Here is a 17,629-nt window from a genome sequence, read left to right on the forward strand (position 1 = left end):
ACCTTATACTACCTTGCCTGAATACATCCTCTTTTCGGACATGGATGCTGCCACTGTATTGGAGCAGTATACGCAGGACTGTGAGTATAGACACCACGATAAATTATTTCAAAAGAGCGATTACTAATGCCATGTCTAGTATCCAACTTGCCTGCTGAACTCGCGCACCTTTTGGAAGAACTCCGCGAAAAAGATCTCAAATATTATGATATAAGAAAACGGATACAGCAAAGGGACAGCCAGTTGCACAAGTTCATAAAACAGAATGGATCTTTGACGCCACATCCTAAAGAGCAACAGATATATGCCAAAATCAACGAGGATTTCGAAAAGGCTGAGAAATTACAAGAGGAAAAAGTGGTTCTAGCCAACACATCGTTGTTCTTGATCACCAAACATCTGACCAGACTTGAGAATGATATCGAGAGGCTTGAGAAGGATGGATTGATTGCTCCTGCTGAAGTTGTAGAACAAGAAGCGAGTCTTACAGCAGCTCTTTCGTCTTTGGATAGTATGGCTTCAGGGGGCTACAACTCTAGCGGGTACGAGAGAGGTGACTCACCAAGTGTGGGGCCACGGTCCTCAAGAAAGCAGGCTGGTATTTCGAGTAGGGCGAGATCTAACACCGCGTTGGTTTCATCGCGAGGAAGTACCCCAGGATCCACTCCAAGTGCATATGGTATTCCGGGTTTGAGAAACAAGAGGATGAAGGCAGAGGACATCTCAGACGACGACTTCGGAATAGAAAGCGAACCGGACATAATGGCAACCGTCAGAGTCAGTACCAATGTTCTGCGGAGACCAGACCCCACGAATTTCGGACCCATGGGCCGGACGGCACACCCACCGGAAGGAGTCAACGGGAACGAAGAGGACGAGTTGTATTGCTTTTGCCAGCAAATCTCCTACGGAAACATGGTTGCATGTGATAATCCAGACTGCAAGTACGAGTGGTTCCACTATGGTTGCGTTGGCTTGAAGGAGCCTCCTTCTGGTATTTGGTACTGTTCTGACTGCAAGGGTCGCATGGACCATGCTGCCACGAAAAAAAAGGAAAGGAAAAGACGGTAAGAAGGATGATGTAGATTAAGTACGCGATGAATTAATGAAATGTTATAATTGAAAAAATGTCAGTTTCGAGTTCAATCCGGAAGAATAAAATGAGAAGGTATCCCACGACCCTACTGTTTATTTCACCTAAAATGGCCGGCTTCGCTAGCAGAGCTGTGCTGAGCTCCAGATTGTCAATTGTTCTTCCACCAATTGGTAAAAAAGAACAAGACAAATTTGGTACACAACGGACATGGCAAGCACAGATCCACTCCAGGATATCAGGACTAAGATATATCTAGCAGATGAGGACTTTTTGCGCAGGTTTAGCACGAATAAGGCTAGTTCTACAGAGGTTGATGAGGCGGTGGACATAGTGTATGTTGACTTGAAGGCCAACCAGACTTTGAATGTTATGGCAGACAAGGATTTGAATTATAGGATCGAGTTGATTGGGCATTTGGTAACGTGCAGCTCTAAATTTGATCAGGTCGGAAAACTACTGCCTTCAACACTAGCACACCTATCACCTACCCACACCTCCAAGATCCAGACCTTAGTCATAGTGGACTGCATCAAGTTCCAGCAGAAATACCCAAATGATACAATCGCAGGTGTTCTCTCTTTTCTTGAGGACTTGATGCTAACTGATGGGTTCCAAACGAGGAAACATTTGTTCTATATTATTAGGAAGCTGTATCCGGTCATGACCTCAGCCATGTCGCAATTGTTCGTTTCGTCTGGTGATTTGTCAAACATACTATCAGACGAGCTGAAAACAATACTCAGTCATTTTAATGAAGGCTCTGGTTTGACAGCCAATCAGGCCATATCGCTGCTGGAGCTGTTTTCATCTGCATGTGTGGATGAGCGTAGTCGATCAGTGATAGCAGAGAACTACACCTCCATTTTGAGCAGGGCGTTACAAATAAAGGGTGGATCTGATCCCGAGCAGACTCGCAGGATTCGGTTGTTGAGTGGAGTAGTAATTTGCAAGATCTTAAATGTGGTCAAATCAGAACAGTTGAAGGAGAACCCTGAACTGATGGACTTTCCAAGCTTGTGTGGGGTCTTGGTGGATGCTGTTAAGCACTCAGATATTAACTATATCAAAGACGGACTGGAAGGCTTGGCATATCTTTCTTTGAAGAGTGAGGTCAAGAGATACCTTAGGAGAGAAACCGACCTCAGCAACGTTATATTTGCTTTACTGAAGAAGAAAGAGCTCGAGCCGGGTATGAGATACGGTGCATTGGTGATACTTTCCAATCTCACATCATATAGGTCAGTGCTGTCGAAAGAACAGGAGTCTTTCAAAACCTTGAAGGATTATGCTGGTGCCGTAGGCAAGGACCAGGCAAAACCAGAGGACGATGAGAGCGACAATGCTGAGATTGCAGTCATAGTCAACGATTGGCTAGAAGAGAAGAAAGGATTTGGGTTGGCTATCTCATTCGCACAGCAGGGCTCCAAAGGCTACCAGATGGAGCTGGTCAGGCTGTGTGCAAACTTCTCGCATGCTATAATCTTCAGATCTCGGGTTGTTCAACAAGGCGGCTTGAATTATCTCATCAATTATCTTGCGAACAACTCTGAGGAAGTTGAGTACAAGGATGGTAGCATTGTTGCCAAATCTGAGGTTGCCAACCCAGAGGTAAGGCTGGTTGCAATTAGGACGATTGCCAAGCTTTTGATCACAAATAACCCCAACAATGCATTCAATAAGTTTGAGCCAACAATTGTGATCCCGTTCCTCAGCGAGGTTCTACAAAAATACGATATGGAAACTAACGGGACGGATTACGACGTCCAAATTCCTCTTCTTGCCGTGGAGGTCCGCTCAATAGACCTATTTGAAACACTGTTAGCTCTAACAAATCTGGCATCTATGGACAAATCACCGATTTGGAAAGTTGGAACTCGGTTCACGTGGAGGTATCTACAAAACCTGATGCTGGATTCGGACCCACGGATCCAGTGTGCTGCACTGGAGCTTATTTCCAACCTGGTGGTGGAACCTGAATGTAGCCAGCACTTTTTCGACTGGAGCATCGAGACCAATAAGCGCAACTTCGATATTTTGGTTGAATTGATAGACCTACAGGATGTGAAGTCACAGTTAGCTGTTATGGGCATATTTGCAAATGTTTCTGACTTCGAGATGATAGCCCAGATTCTAGCGCGGACAACCAAGTTCATCGACCACTTGATAAAAGTTTTGGAAGAGCAAAAGACTCAGGAGGATCTCATGCTGAGGTGTGTATATACGCTCATAAACTGCTGTTATGTGGAGACTGCGCAGTTGAAGGCGTATACGAAGTTGAATGAGACCATTGGTAACGTGATCAGGACGCATTCGGGCAATAAGGATCTCGTTCAGATGTGCCTTCAATTGGTTAAGCTAGTGAAGAATTGAGCGAACATTGAATGTACAAAGGTATAAATCAACAAATATTATGCGATAACCACTCAAATGGTTTGAATTACGAATCTATGCATCGCCAACTTTTGTCCACGATCTTAGGCGATAAGGCTGAAACGGACGTCATCCAGATAGCACATGAAATTTGGCACCCCCACAGATCCAGGCCTATCCGTTGCCCCTATTCAACCCAAGACAGCCCGGATCATGCACAGCTGCTGGTTCCGAGCATGTACCGAACAAGCCACTGAAAAGCGATCAAACCCTATTGGGAGGTTTCGGTATTCTGGGTGCTTTGGGTGCTTGGAACTTGACGCTCCTTGCCTCGGAGATGGGCCCCGTCATGGACCCCCCCCCCTTCAAAGAGTTGGGGCAAGGGAGGAAAGATCTACAGACCGTACTAGGAAAAATGTACAAAACAAATAGGAAAAAGCATACCGGCTCATTCATCACTGTAAATCTAATACTGGTAGCTATTTACAACCCAAACCCACTTTATTCTGGATTCACGGATCGCAAAGAGAAGCACTGCGTGCATTCTGGCTGTCCGCATGATATTGGGCTCAACACGCCTAATCTTATTCCGGTCGTGTTCAACCCACGTAATCAAAAGAAATAAAAAAAAGTAAAAAAATTTCAGCAGATGGCAAAAAATTGGCGGGTGAATGCCGAATATGGCTGCAGACCAATATTTTCCAGTGTTTTTTCGCAACTTCCATATTTAAACCTTTGGCCACCCTCCAAAGCGTCCAGTTGTTCAGCAAGATTTATTCGTTTGCCAGGTTTTCATTGTTTGGTATTTGGTATCTGGTATTGAATCTCTCAATCTCTATCCTTTTCCAGCACCTATTATCACTCCAGTCACCGCGAAATTTCAATTGGCTCCGTTGAAGTTGCTCCATTCCCCCTCACTGTTTTCCCACAATGTCCACCGAACTACGTAAGTCCTCTCGTTGTCGTCACATGTCCGAAAGGGCTAAAGAATCAATCTCTTTGACCACTGCGGATAAGAGACATTCTAGAACTGAAATTAATCATGCTCCTCGTCCAGTCCAATCAAAGATGAGAACCAGATCCGACCAGAAGATCATTACAGACCATTCTGCTAAGACAAGAACCAGATCTCGTGGCCTGAAGCGTTCTGCTGGTGAGACTAGCGATAACAGCAAGGCTAAGACCAATGCTGCTAAGACCCGCAAGGTTGAGCAAGCCGCCGTTGAACCGGTTGCTGTTGAGCCAGTTGTCGCTGAAACTCCCGCCCAAAGTCCTCAAATCCTCCAACCAAAAGCCTTGGTCATCCAGACAGGTGAGATTGAGTTCGATGACAACGATGACGAGCTCTTTCAGAGACCTTTCATGCTGCGCAGATCCCACATGAAGGAGGAAAGGAGGAGAAGACTGTTGGCACTGCGCGAGATGCAGATGCTCAATAGTGTTGAAAGCTCCATGTCCTCGTCAGAATCTGAGGTTGAATTGGAAGACAACAATGTTTTCGACTATCGCTCCAACGCTGTATTTTCCGATGATGAGGAGGAGTCGGCGGTGGAGCCATTGGACTCGCTGCTGAAGCAATTTTCCACTGCCAACGAGGAAGACGGAAACATTATGGCCATGCCAGTTGCCAGCCCTCTCTCTGACTATCCTGAAGACTTCAATTCTGTCCAATACGGATACGAAATGTCAGATAAAATTACCAGATTGCTCAAGGAGAACGACAGATGGCCATTGGCACAATCGGCCAACTCTTCTTCGTTTGACATCCTCTCTGGAAAGAAAATTTCTCCTCCATCGTTTCCAAGCAGGGTCAATGCCCCGGTGCCTGTCTCGTCAATTGCTGACCAGCAACAACAATCCTCAATGATTGAGGATTATTTTGTCGAGAATGACCAGGACGAGGTTGATGAAGACGATACTCCTTCTTTGGTCTCCGACAAATCGAGGTCGTCGTCTCCTACTCTGGAGGCCACCTCTGACCTGCTGTTTTCCAGATACCCTCATCAATTGGAGTACAGATATCATGGCCAGGCTAACCTGGCACTTGTTGATCCCGAACAAATTGATTTTGTAAACAACAACCAGCCAATGCTTCGCAAGGCACTCAACAAGAGGTCTCTCATCTCCGGCTCTGCCTATACCCAGCTGGTCGGGTCGAGTGTCATTGAAATCAGCGATTTCCTGCTGTAAATAGACCGTTGCGCTTTTCCACATCTTCTGCGGATGAAGAGGGAATTTTATCGCTGTTAGTCATTTCGAGTTTTTGTTTGGACCCTTTTTTCTGCTTTTACCGTTTTTTTGCAAGGTGCGCTTTTTTATTTCTTTGGCTGGACGGAAGCTATATATTTCGCAATAGAAGATATCCTAAGTACGAAAGATGTAGACTGAGAGTGTAATTGGCGATACCATAACGTTCTGGTGGTTCTTAAAACTCAATCCTTTAGAAGGCACACAGTTCAAGTACCGCGATCTCAGTTCTTCACTTCACAACTCTGCGGTTGGTTCTATTCTCCCTTTTTTCTTTCTTCCTTCCCTCTACCCTTCTTTAGTTCTTCTTCAATGCTTCAAACCTCTTGCGTAGCGCATCAAGGTCGTCATCTACCTTCTTTTTTGCATATCCACCCGCTGGAGCAGCTTGAGGATTCAGACCCACGTCGCTAGCTCTCTTCTTCCTAGTGACAGCTATTCCCTTAGGTATGCTCACTGAAGGTTGGGGATTATCAGTAGACATTCCTGGAGGCAAAACACTGATTGGCTCCGTTTTTTCAGCTTCCTTAGGTTCAATATCATCTTCAATAAACGAAGGTGGATCCAGAACTGCTATTCCTGTCCCACCTTCTCCATCATAATCTTCCTCGTCAGACTCAACCTCGAGCTCGGAGAACGGCACGTTATAAACTTTTGCTATCTCAGAGAGATATAGCCTCACAAGTTCCGGACTGGGTGGCTCGACAGAACATCTGGACAGAATCTTATGAGGGACTCTCGCCTCCGTGCTCGTTTCTTCGTCGTTCAAAGCTCTCAGATAGAATTCTTTTCCAAATTTGTGTGCCAAAAGATCCTTCACAGACATCAATTCCTTGATTTCAGTGTATTGAGCTGCGAAAATGATTGACTTCACAGCCTCTTCTAATCCAGGCGGACACACCTGGACGTGTAACTCCCCGGGTGCAGAATTAGCAGCCAACGGTGAAGAACTAAGCAATCCAATACGAGCCAACAACAACTCACAATACAATTCCAGATATTCTAACAGTTCGATCAACATGTCATCGCGAATGATGTTTTCAACCCTTATCTTAGCACTCTCCTCCTTGCCCTGTTGGAGAAGTTCGGCCATCTGTCGTCTCTGTTGTTTCGTTATAGCCGTTTTCTTGGTCTGAGCAAGTCTCAACCTCGAGATCGCCATTTTCAAAGACGATTTGAGACGGATCTGGTAAACATGGGGTTAGTTCTTATCGCAGGTGACAGGGTCTCAGCCACAACAGTCAAAACAGCTGATTGACCGATGTGTTCATCAAAATACATACCTGAGGACTTATTAGAGGTGGCATTTTGATTGTGACTTTTTTAAGTTTTCAATTCTCGCAATTCTGAGTCTGGTGTGGTGTCCTTAACCGAGTAAAGGGGCAAGACTTCCATCACCCTATTAGACAGCCATATATGTGTCACGTGACTTTCGTTATCGCTGGCTATTCCTATATACTTGAAAATCAAACTGTCTTCATACCGTCAAATACTTGTTCATAATCTGATTTGCCAGAACCGGGTTTCCGTTATAGTTGTATATCAGAAACAGATTGTATGCCGTATCCATTTTCAGATCATACTTGGGGTCAACATCTGACATCGCCAGCACCTGTTCGTAGAAAGGAACAGCTATGGACAATAACCCCAGTTGATGAAAACTTCTTCCAAAATTGTAGGCGCACTCCATGTCTTCATAAACCGTGCCTCCTTGTTCAATTCTGAGCCGTCTATATTCCATGAGATACGTTATTCCCTGGACGATCTGGAAATGCCGGTTCATGGTGAGTCTTTGCATTGATCTGTGGATGTGGGCCAGTGCTATAGTCAGCATCACAGTCGGGTCCTTTTTATAATCTGTGACTGTTCTGAGTTCATATGCTAATGAGGACTGGTAGCTTCTGTTCACAAATAAGAACGTCGAATAGACGTGTGCCAGAATCGGATGAGCCTTCGAGGTGTCGACCTGCTTGTTAGTGATCGTAGCCATACCGGTGATCTTTTTGTGCTCCTTCAAGGAGTCATAGGCTTTCAGTTGACGAAGAATGTACTTTTGGTTGGATGTGTCTGCAAACAACAGCGCGGAATCCTGGCCGGTCGAATACGACGCCACAAACGTTTTTAGCACCTTTGGGGAGAACTGGAAGAGATTCTGCAGGATTCTGAGCTGGGAAGATATAATGTCGTAGTCTGCTAGCATCAAGCCAATGGATAGACCAACCAATGTGATAACTGACTCTGTCTCCTTGTTTGTGTTGAATACGTTTATGTGCTTTGCCATCTCCTGCACAAGCATCGCATCATCTCCCGCATTCTCCCATTTGGCCAGCATCAGAGAGTAACGCAGAAACAGGTTGTACCATTCAGCAAATGGAACACCACGAAACTCGCGTTCCGGGGGTTTAATCTGCGTCAGTTCTTTGTTCAACAACATCTCCTCCTCTAGATACGTCATTCTCAAAAGACGCTGGTCAATATCTAGATTGCTCTGGCGTTTTCTCAAGCCGGCTGCAAACTTCTTGGCCCTATCTGACGAATAAAATACCCTGCATGCTGCAAATATCTCAACCAGTTCACCAGCAAGATCCAACCACGCATTTACGGCAAAAGGATCGTTTTCCGCCACTCCTGGAAGTAAACGATTTGCACGTGTGAACTTCTCGTGGACTCTTGACTTGGAACGTTGTTCCATCTCTTCCCATTCAACAGCGGTAAAAGCCTCTTTTTTCTTCTTTGTCTTCTTAGGTTTCCCCTTTGACTGTAATCCGCGAATAAGTGCCTGGCCTTCCATGGGCAAGGTCCCGTCGTTGTCATCTTCATTCTGCGTGTCTTTCTCTTCATCATCTTCGACTTCGACGTCACCATTTGCAATTGCTTGAGCTCTCTGTTTCTTGCTCTCCAGAAACAGCTTTGTGGCGGTTTCAGAATCACCAGTCAAGAATAAGATCTCTGCCAAGGACGTTTTCGCTTCCAGGTTATCGGGTTCTTCTTCGAGCACCTTCCAGTACATCTCTGCGGCATCCTCATAGTTCTCTATCTCCCTATAACATTTTGCCATGGCATGAAACAGATCCGGCGAGTGGTTCGATCTCAACTCGTATAATCTAGTGAAAAAAGAGAGAGCATCTGAGTGAAGATGATGAACCTCCAGAGCAGATCCAATATCCCAGAGTAAATCCGAATATCTTTCAGGATCGCCTCGTAGAATATAGCGGAAATGTCTCAAGGCCTCGTCATAATTCTTCAAATTCAATCGGAATATACCAATCCTAACCCTCATGTCAACTGGTAGCTCTTCGTAATCCTTCACCTTCTCCTGTTGAGATAATTGCTGGAACTTGGGGTTTTCGAATCTGCGGACATCAAACTCTGAGTCGTCGGGAACCTCCGACCAGAATGTTTGATCTTCTCTATGCTGAATCCATCTGGAAACATTTCTCACAGTTTTCAAGCCAGTGGACCATGATCCAATATTCACATACAACTCTGCCAGGATATTCAGCGCGGACCAATCAAAATTTGGCTCCCATTTTAGTTTTGTCAATGAAGCGCCTTTAGTACGTTTTTTGTTCAAACGATACGCCACGGCATCATCCAATTGCTTGGTGTAAAGCGAGATGGCTTCATTAACTCTCTTCTGTTTCATCAACACTTCTGCAAGCTCTCTCAAAACATTCTCATCGAATTCTTGTGCCAACAGCCCCTGGAGGTTCTCTGCAGCTTTGCGGTATTTGCCTGTCATATTATAGAGAATTGCTCGTTGGAAAATATAGTGATTCAGAGTCTTTCTTAACTTCTTGTTTCCCTTCTGGTTGTTCCATTGGCTGGTAGCAGCTGTTATAGCCTTACCATAGCAGTATATCGCTTGCAGCAAGTGCCCTAATTCTGTCGAAAGCTCACCATTGGTACTCCAAAATTCGTGATCCCAGGGGTGAAAATGAGCTGCCAGCACCCATAAATTCGAGCATGTGTTCAGACGATTCTGCATTCTGCATATTTCTCCCAAGGTTTTGTACGCAGAGAAGTTCTTGCTGTCTTTGCGAATAACCTCTGTATAAAGATTTGTGGCGACTTTAAAATCACTCCTCACAAATGCTTCGTTGGCATCCGACAAAAGCTTCTTGATTTCCGGATCCATGTCACCCTCTTTTCTTAGCTTGCGCATCAAGGCCCCAAAACCTCCTTTTCTCTTCCTCTTCCTTGCCTTTGATTTGAAGTTACTAGCTTCTCTCATAAGTTCTCTCAACGGAATATCTTCTTCATCCTCAAATTCCGAGTCGAAAGGATCGTTCTCTTCGTCTGAAGACTCTGCTGCATCTTCATATTGAAATGCAAAACTTGGTGGGGCAGAACTGTCACCATCAATGTCCTCTCCAGGGCCAATATCATCGCCATTCAATTCCTCTTCATCATCACCTTCATCCATTCCTATGATCTCGTCGTCATCTGAAAATGCAATCTCCGAGACATTCTCGTCCGAAGAGATCATTCCCTTGAGAGTCTCCACGTCAGGAATCATATCATCGAACTCTGAGTAGTCCCTGCTCTGTTGCAGCAATTCAGGTGCTATGACATCCTCATAGTTACCAGAGCTATGGTTCTTTCGCCTGGACATGGCGGAACAATTATAGCAAGCTTCAACCTTGAGTACTTATCGATTGGTGCTGCAACTCAACCTGTCACAATCAAATGTTGTAGCGGCATGATTGTTTATCTAGGGGCGTGTCCCACCCGCTATCCGTTTCGGGAAATCGTCTTTGAAAGCTCTAAACCACATCCATCATCAAGTGGCAAGTTGAGCATCTGTATTGATCTGTTAGACTTGTTGACTTTGATCGGTATTTTTGTTGAATAATGGTAAGTGTCGTTATGATACATATCGTGTTTGTCCAATTTTCAATTGCTAACTTGCATGCTTATAGTTTTCGTCATTTGGTGGGTTTGGCGCTGGCTCAGGCTTTGGGTTCCCCATGGCATCACACTTCGAAGACTATTTCAGAGCATATCCGGTAGTAATGATGCCGGATCTTTCAAGAAAGGATGCTGCTAATTACGGTGGCAAAATATTCCTGCCTCCATCGGCATTGAACAAATTGACCATGCTAAACATCAGATACCCTATGTTGTTTGAACTGACAAGCGAGGAATCAGGCAAATCAACCCATAGTGGAGTGCTAGAGTTCACAGCGGAAGAGGGAAGATGTTATCTTCCACAATGGATGATGAGCACGTTGTCTATCGAACCAGGATCACTTTTGAAGATCAGCAACTGCGACTTACCGCTTGGCACCTACACCAAGATCGAGCCCCAGTCGCAAGATTTTCTCGAGATATCCGACCCCAAGGCGGTCTTAGAAAGCGTTCTGCGGAATTTTACTACGCTCACGGTGAATGACATTATAGAAATAAGCTACAACGATCACATTTATGCTATCAAGGTTCTGGAATTGAAGCCCGACCAGCCTTCTACCCACAGTGTTTGTGTCATTGAAACCGATCTTGTTACTGAGTTTGCTCCGCCAGTCGGATATGTGGAGCCAGACTACAAGGCAATGGCCCAGGAAAGACAGAAGGTGAATAAGAAAAATGCTTTGGAAACCACTCCGGCCTTGCAGGGCCAAGGTTCCATGGCCCGTCAGATAAACTATGGTGATATACTACGAGAAGCGGCTCAACAGGCCACCAACTTTGGCGGAAAGGGTGCGAAATTGTCAGGAAAAGAAGTTCCCGTGGCCGTTGTTGAAGAGACCGCAAAAATCGATCTATCGGGCCCTCCTGTTCCGCTGAGACTACCTGAGGGCCAGTTGTTTTTTGGATTTCCAGTTGTGCCAGTGGCCGCTGAGGATGAAGACGAAGAGACTAACTCGACAACAAAGAAGGTGTTTGAAGGCCAGGGCCAGACGTTGAGGGCGAGCAGGAAGAGGAAAGACAAGAACATGAACCACCCTGCATTGAAAGATAAAGCCAGGAGTCCAGAGTTTATAGAGATTGATTAGGTGGGTAATGGTATAATTTTTGTTCTGAATGAATGAGGAGATATGATTGGCTAATGTAATCTATGAGAAGTTAAAGGCGATAAGACGGGAATTTTTGAAATTTTTGATAATCTTGAGAAAGGACTGAAAAATCGAAAGTTTTCGAGATGGCCTCAATATCTGAAAAACTTCATGATTTTTCACTACAAATCTTCAAATGCTTCAAACGCCTCAAATTAATCATTCATTTACTTTCATTACTGTAACTGTTTACTAGCCTTAATAAAGTCAGGCCCAGATATCCATCAAACCCCAATTCTCTGCTATCAACGAGACTCTTGACATCCTCCAATTCAGATATCTCAACACTCCCACCCTCTTCTGTCCACAATTTGCATGATCTCAGTAGGCTACCAAGCTTTCGCAATCCCAAAGAGTCCCAGATATTCGATGTGTGCGAAAAATCATGCAAAGAACAATAAACACACGATCTGAACGAAGCGAATGTGACAATAGCATAGTGATAGTTATCCTTTGTCCTATTGGTACTTCTCAAGATTGAAACGCGACGAACGTCTCCAAACACACTCATGAGCTTTTCGATCACATCTTCAGTGATCATGTCGATCAATTGAAGCTTATTCTTCCATTTCAGCTTGACGCTTTTGGGCAGCACCATCGAAGTGCGGTGGTCTTGGTGAGGTTGAGCTCTTGTGCTTGTTTTCGAACGCAATTCATTTTCTTTGATTTGACGAAGACGGAGAGCCTCATCTCGTAATCGCTCGATTTTTTGTGATCGCAATGATGCTTTTTTACCAGCTGAAACGACCTCTTTCTCACGTCTTAAGAGACTACTTCGGAAGTCTCTGTACTTACCATCCAGTTTCCGTTCTTCTTGCTCCTTTTGCCTCTTAGACTCTAATGATTGGTCATATTTGATTCTCAGCTCAGATTTAGTCAAAATCGATTGCACAATTCCAATTTCTCTGAATAATTCACGTGCTTCTGGTGAGGGGTTCTTGTCTGGATGTAACACAAGGGCCTTTCGCCTGTATGCTCTTCTTATCTCGTTATCCTTAGCATCGGGTGAAATATCAAGGAGCTTGTAAATATCCACTCCTTTGGCTATGAAAGCCTCCAATTCCTTTTCTTCGTCGTTCATGCCCAAGGTCTACCCATGAAGACTGAACCTCTCTTCCCAATAAAGACTGAAATCCAAGGCGCCGCAAGTCCTCAAGATTGGTCGTGCAAGTCTCGTTTTCTCAAGGTTTTGCATTGAGGATAATTTTCAGTTTTCTTCTTGGTCTTTTTTTCTTTCTTCTCTTCTTCAGATAATTCGCAACTTCTTTTGAAAAAGATCTGGTCACAGGGTTCTCCTGGGGACTGGGTCCTCATTATTAACTTGGTAAGTTACTATATCTACTGACTCCTTACCTCGTCGACCGGCTCCATGAATTGTTATGATGAAACACTTACTCAGCTCACTCAGAATATATTTAATGCTGATAAAACCTCCTATCCAACACTTATCAAGATTTCTGATCTATTTTTCATGGAGCCATTGACACAGCCATAGGAGCTATGAATTTTTGAAGTTGAAATTTCAAGTCATATTAACACAATCCTCAGTAATCGTTGGCCAACACGAGTCAAGACTACAGGTTGATGGCATGCTTTGCTAGCTCAGTGTTCCAGCTTTTTTCATAGAACTTTAGAATTGTATACAACAGTGTACAATAATAACGAATTGTCGAACTAAAACTTTTTTTCAGTAGTTTTAACCATTAATTTTAAGTAAAATCAACACTTAAACTTGTTCTCAAGATTGGCATATGTCGTGCACCTTTTGGGGTTCATCATATAAGCTCAGGCTGTGTACTTCCTCTCTTCTTTCTCCTCCAAAGACCCATCGACCCGCGTGAATTCGACAGAACGTCATAGTTCTCAATGACAGAGTCATTTCAGAACAACAGAAGTGATGTCGTACACATGTTGAAGCAACTGGACTCTAATCTCCAGTCATACGTTGCTCTCTATGATGCTGATGGACTTGCCGACGAGATCAAACGCGCTTCGCTGTCCACAACACAGGACTACAAGGAAGGCTACTCCCAGATAGCAGATCTAAGTCGAAAAGAGAACGAATACGTGCTTCAGTTGGATATAGCTAACAAATTATGGTTTATCAACGGGCTTCTCAATGAACTGGCCATCATCGACACTGTGGATGACGCCCAGCATGACGATTGGCATTTCGTTGACTTGGTTTCTTCAGTATCGAATTTGGAGAAGTTGAGACAAAAAGTGTTAGAATTCGAGACCCATGTTTCAAAAAATTTGGCAAAAAATCACGAAGGGGACGTTGGTAGCATCACCATCATCAAGGACATACAGAAAAGACAAGAGTCGTTCGACTTGAAAATTAAAAAATTGGTTTCAATGACTGGAAAAGCGCATCTGGAGACTAAGGAAGATTCAATTATATTGCATAATGAGTTCAATGGGCAGGAGTTTGGCCAGTTCTTGGATTCTGTGGCTACTGCTTCGGCTACCATGAGGCTTGCTAGCTCTGACGTTCTATTCAATTGGACCAATACGGTATACCAATGGACTGAAAATATATTAAAACAACTTGAAAATGATGCAGGCCTTCTGAGATTCAGTAAGGACCCGGAAATCAGCCATTTGGTCTTCCTACCTAAAGGCACCTACAGTCTCTCTGATCTCATTGATACCACAAACATCGCAGAAGGCTCGCAGAGTATACAAAAGTTTGTGTTTTCAATCACCAATCTAGTGGAATTTGTGGATGAGCTTGTGCATTTGTCAAATATTGGATCAGGTATACGAAAGCCATCATCCAAACTGAAACAGCAGCTGGTGAAGCCCATCTTAGCATCTCTGAAACTTCAGGTTTTCAACCCCAGAAACAAAAGTTTGATTTTTTCGCTGGTTTCTGAAAAATTAGGATTGAAAACTGATCAGTCAGCTAACTCTGGTGACCTGTTATCGTCTCTTCTGGAAAGTCTATCAGGTGATGGGTGGTACAGCTCAAGTTCCGGTGCTATTGAGACATGGCTTGAGGACCCTCTTGGATATTGGTCTGAAAACGAACTGGAGACCACGATTGAGAACCTCCGGGCTTTTTGCATTGAGCTGAAGAAGATAACACAATCGTCTGTCCCCAATAGCATGTTCACGAAGCTTTCCGTGAACGAGACACATGGTGGGTTCGAAAACACAGAAATGAAACCGGAATCTCCACAGGTACCACCAGCCACCAAACCAGACAATGATGAATGGAATTCCCAGTGGGATGAAGACAATGATGTCGATGATGCCTGGAACAAAGAAATTGATCTTGACGTTGATGATGTTTCAGAGAAGAAAGATGACGAACTTGATGCTAATGCCGATGATAATGGCTGGGATGACTGGAAAGATGACGATGATGACTTGGGATGGACTGAGAAACCCAAGCCTAAAACCCAACTCAACTCGCCTTCTGAGTTGTCAAAATTGCCAAAAGCCCAAAAAGCATTCACCTACAAATCGTCCCAGGTTCCAGCAAAGCTTCTTGCTCTTTTTGAAGACTTCTTCAACAGGTCGGAAGAGCTCACGAACCACTCACAACTATCTTTTCCGCAGTCGAAGAGGATACGACAGAGTTTCATCGAAAAGTTCAAGCCTTTTGCTCTGTCGTTTTTTGCCATGGTTTCGAGGGACTGGAAACAGTACTACCCCTCTCCAACTCTGTTATACAACGATTTCGGTAAGCTGCTGGAGTTAGCACACACTCAACACAAAGACTTTGAAAATACACTAGTTCCCGAACTGCTCATTCTCCAAGACCTTAATACGAGATTCATTCAATCAATGATACTCAGTATCCGTACCTCATTGGACGAGGCCGTCAACAAAGCCGAGAGAATACTTTTTGTGGATGACAATGACATGTTCAGCGCGGATGACATGTCGATAACGGCTTCCAAATTAGGACACAAAGCTAGAGAGGTCTTTGACGAGGTATTCCAGGCATTCTACCAAAACACAGAGACGTTCGAGTATAACGAGACTCTCAACATGTCGATCATCTCCACAACTATTAACCATTTCTACTCTAACATCATCACGAAACTGATTTCAAGAAAGTCAATTGGTGAGGCAGAGTCTGATGTATTAGCTCAATTGATTGACTATATCCTCATGGCAACGGTTCCGGCCCCAATCAGTTCAAGCAATTCCACCGTTGCCGCACTTCCAGCCGAGCTGAAGAAGTCGCCCAGTTTTCACAAATTGGCAAATATCAAGACAATCTTAACATCGCGACTTAACGATATCTTGAACCAATTTTACGAGGGTGTTTTCTTTGACATGGAGACAGAAGAGATGATTTCGCTTTTGCATGCGCTCTTCACCGACTCACCCACGAGGAGGTCGGTGATAGACGAGATCAAGGAGATCCGGTCCAGTTGAAGTATATTTAGGTCGAACATGTATGTTGAATCATTAATAAGGCTTCAATTACGTTGTACTATTGTTCCCTCGACAATGTAGACTTTCTATCATCTTCCAGTATCAACACATAATCTCAATGCTCTCAATTTTCACCCACAAATCGCAACTTTTTCACCTTTCCCTCTTTTCTATCAGAGTGGCGATGATGTTTACGCCGTTTCTGCTTCTCCTTAACGATCTCCGGCTCAGTCTTCTCATTAGCATTGGGTATTAACTCTCCACATCGATCTATCCATATCGCTGACACCGGCACGTCACTCTTGTCCACCTTAATTTGCGACATCCAATCAACGAACTGATCTAGATCACTCGCAAGCCGACCGATCACAAGATACTTGCTCAATTTTTCCTCGTATTGAGAGAGACTCTGCAAAGTTATGAAAAATTCAGGCGATGAAACAGAAACAATCTCTTCGTCATATTCAGAGTCCTCCGGCATTTCAGCCACACACAGCAGTCCAGAACTAACGAAATTCTTATTTCTCCCAGATAATATCACATCATTGTACTCCTGTATATCCAAAAGCCGTTTCTCAGACGGCTGTGTACCACTTGGAGAAGGCCTTTCAATCTTGCCTGCCTGTACTATGAATTCTGGGGCCACCACCCTGGTAATTGGAGCTAGCTTGTACGATACCTTTGAAGAGTTTCGTCCAGTGCAAAGGGAAACAAATCTGGAAAGCTCGCGTTAATACAACCATTTCAGGTTTCAAAATGAAGAATCATGCACTTACCGTTCTACCGTTTTCGGCACCAGGTTCTCGAACAAATCAAACACCAGAGTCAATTGCTCGGGAAAATTATGAGACCTGATGGATATGACCACTTTTCTCATACTAGAAATGTAAAAGCCGCTTTTATTCCACAGACCCCTTGTAGTTTTCAAACTTGCAACTTACACATCTGCGTTATCTCTTTATCTCAGACTCAACTAATTGAGATCACGTGATTACACGTAGTGAGCAAATAACGCTCCAGAAGCCGATAAGTTCCCAAAGTTGGCCCCTCTGTTTCTTTCAAACCAGCCGATATTGCTCGTATTACACGAAGAGTTTTCAAGTAAATAATCTATCAGCCAAATTGACCATGTCCGACCACGAGTACCATTTCGACGTCACCATGACCTGTTCAGGTAAGTTAACCCCATGTCATACCAACCGGGGTACCTTTACTAATCATTTGCAGGATGCTCCAACGCCGTCAACAGAGTGCTTACCAAGCTCGAGGGAGTCAAGAATATCGATATTTCGCTTGAAAAGCAGACCGTTGATGTGAAAACAACTGCTTCTTTGGACTACGATAGCGTGTTGAAGACAATCACCAAAACTGGTAAGAAGGTGAATGGCGGCAAGGTGGTGGTCTAGATGGTAGGCATTTGAAGAAACGAGTTAACATGGAGAGTGTTAACACGGTAATTTCTCAG

The 17,629-nt window shown here is 44.2% G+C and overlaps 10 protein-coding genes across 10 annotated transcripts; 6 read left to right on the plus strand and 4 right to left on the minus strand.

Moving 5' to 3' along the window:
- Nucleotides 1–126: 126 nt before the first annotated feature.
- On the plus strand, nt 127–1,071 carry KUCA_T00002805001 (uncharacterized protein; the record flags this gene model as incomplete). Its single annotated transcript, XM_022603088.1, has 1 exon — nt 127–1,071. The coding sequence occupies one exon, from the start codon at nt 127–129 to the stop codon at nt 1,069–1,071; it is 945 nt and encodes a 314-aa protein (XP_022458828.1).
- A 232-nt stretch (nt 1,072–1,303) lies between these two features.
- Nucleotides 1,304–3,466, plus strand: KUCA_T00002806001 (uncharacterized protein; the record flags this gene model as incomplete). The annotated part of the gene is made up of 1 exon (XM_022603089.1): nt 1,304–3,466. One exon carries the CDS (start codon nt 1,304–1,306, stop codon nt 3,464–3,466), a length of 2,163 nt encoding a protein of 720 aa, XP_022458829.1.
- A 930-nt stretch (nt 3,467–4,396) lies between these two features.
- KUCA_T00002807001 (uncharacterized protein) lies at nt 4,397–5,656 on the plus strand (the record flags this gene model as incomplete). Its single annotated transcript, XM_022603090.1, has 1 exon — nt 4,397–5,656. One exon carries the CDS (start codon nt 4,397–4,399, stop codon nt 5,654–5,656), a length of 1,260 nt encoding a protein of 419 aa, XP_022458830.1.
- A 355-nt stretch (nt 5,657–6,011) lies between these two features.
- KUCA_T00002808001 (uncharacterized protein) lies at nt 6,012–6,875 on the minus strand (the record flags this gene model as incomplete). The annotated part of the gene is made up of 1 exon (XM_022603091.1): nt 6,012–6,875. One exon carries the CDS (start codon nt 6,873–6,875, stop codon nt 6,012–6,014), a length of 864 nt encoding a protein of 287 aa, XP_022458831.1.
- Nucleotides 6,876–7,190: 315 nt separating this feature from the next.
- On the minus strand, nt 7,191–10,328 carry KUCA_T00002809001 (uncharacterized protein; the record flags this gene model as incomplete). Its single annotated transcript, XM_022603092.1, has 1 exon — nt 7,191–10,328. The coding sequence occupies one exon, from the start codon at nt 10,326–10,328 to the stop codon at nt 7,191–7,193; it is 3,138 nt and encodes a 1,045-aa protein (XP_022458832.1).
- Nucleotides 10,329–10,683: 355 nt separating this feature from the next.
- Nucleotides 10,684–11,709, plus strand: KUCA_T00002810001 (uncharacterized protein; the record flags this gene model as incomplete). Its single annotated transcript, XM_022603093.1, has 1 exon — nt 10,684–11,709. The coding sequence occupies one exon, from the start codon at nt 10,684–10,686 to the stop codon at nt 11,707–11,709; it is 1,026 nt and encodes a 341-aa protein (XP_022458833.1).
- A 223-nt stretch (nt 11,710–11,932) lies between these two features.
- KUCA_T00002811001 (uncharacterized protein) lies at nt 11,933–12,850 on the minus strand (the record flags this gene model as incomplete). Its single annotated transcript, XM_022603094.1, has 1 exon — nt 11,933–12,850. One exon carries the CDS (start codon nt 12,848–12,850, stop codon nt 11,933–11,935), a length of 918 nt encoding a protein of 305 aa, XP_022458834.1.
- A 785-nt stretch (nt 12,851–13,635) lies between these two features.
- Nucleotides 13,636–16,164, plus strand: KUCA_T00002812001 (uncharacterized protein; the record flags this gene model as incomplete). The annotated part of the gene is made up of 1 exon (XM_022603095.1): nt 13,636–16,164. One exon carries the CDS (start codon nt 13,636–13,638, stop codon nt 16,162–16,164), a length of 2,529 nt encoding a protein of 842 aa, XP_022458835.1.
- Nucleotides 16,165–16,288: 124 nt separating this feature from the next.
- On the minus strand, nt 16,289–17,041 carry KUCA_T00002813001 (uncharacterized protein; the record flags this gene model as incomplete). Its single annotated transcript, XM_022603097.1, has 2 exons — nt 16,289–16,880; nt 16,941–17,041. The coding sequence occupies 2 exons, from the start codon at nt 17,039–17,041 to the stop codon at nt 16,289–16,291; spliced, it is 693 nt and encodes a 230-aa protein (XP_022458836.1).
- A 251-nt stretch (nt 17,042–17,292) lies between these two features.
- KUCA_T00002814001 (uncharacterized protein) lies at nt 17,293–17,570 on the plus strand (the record flags this gene model as incomplete). The annotated part of the gene is made up of 2 exons (XM_022603098.1): nt 17,293–17,338; nt 17,392–17,570. The coding sequence occupies 2 exons, from the start codon at nt 17,293–17,295 to the stop codon at nt 17,568–17,570; spliced, it is 225 nt and encodes a 74-aa protein (XP_022458837.1).
- Between the last annotated feature and the right edge of the window lie 59 nt (nt 17,571–17,629).

The sequence above is a fragment of the Kuraishia capsulata genome, genomic scaffold (assembly GCF_000576695.1).
Source record: "Kuraishia capsulata CBS 1993 genomic scaffold, Kuraishia_capsulata_scaffold_3, whole genome shotgun sequence".
Taxonomy (NCBI): Eukaryota; Fungi; Ascomycota; class Pichiomycetes; order Pichiales; family Pichiaceae; genus Kuraishia; species Kuraishia capsulata.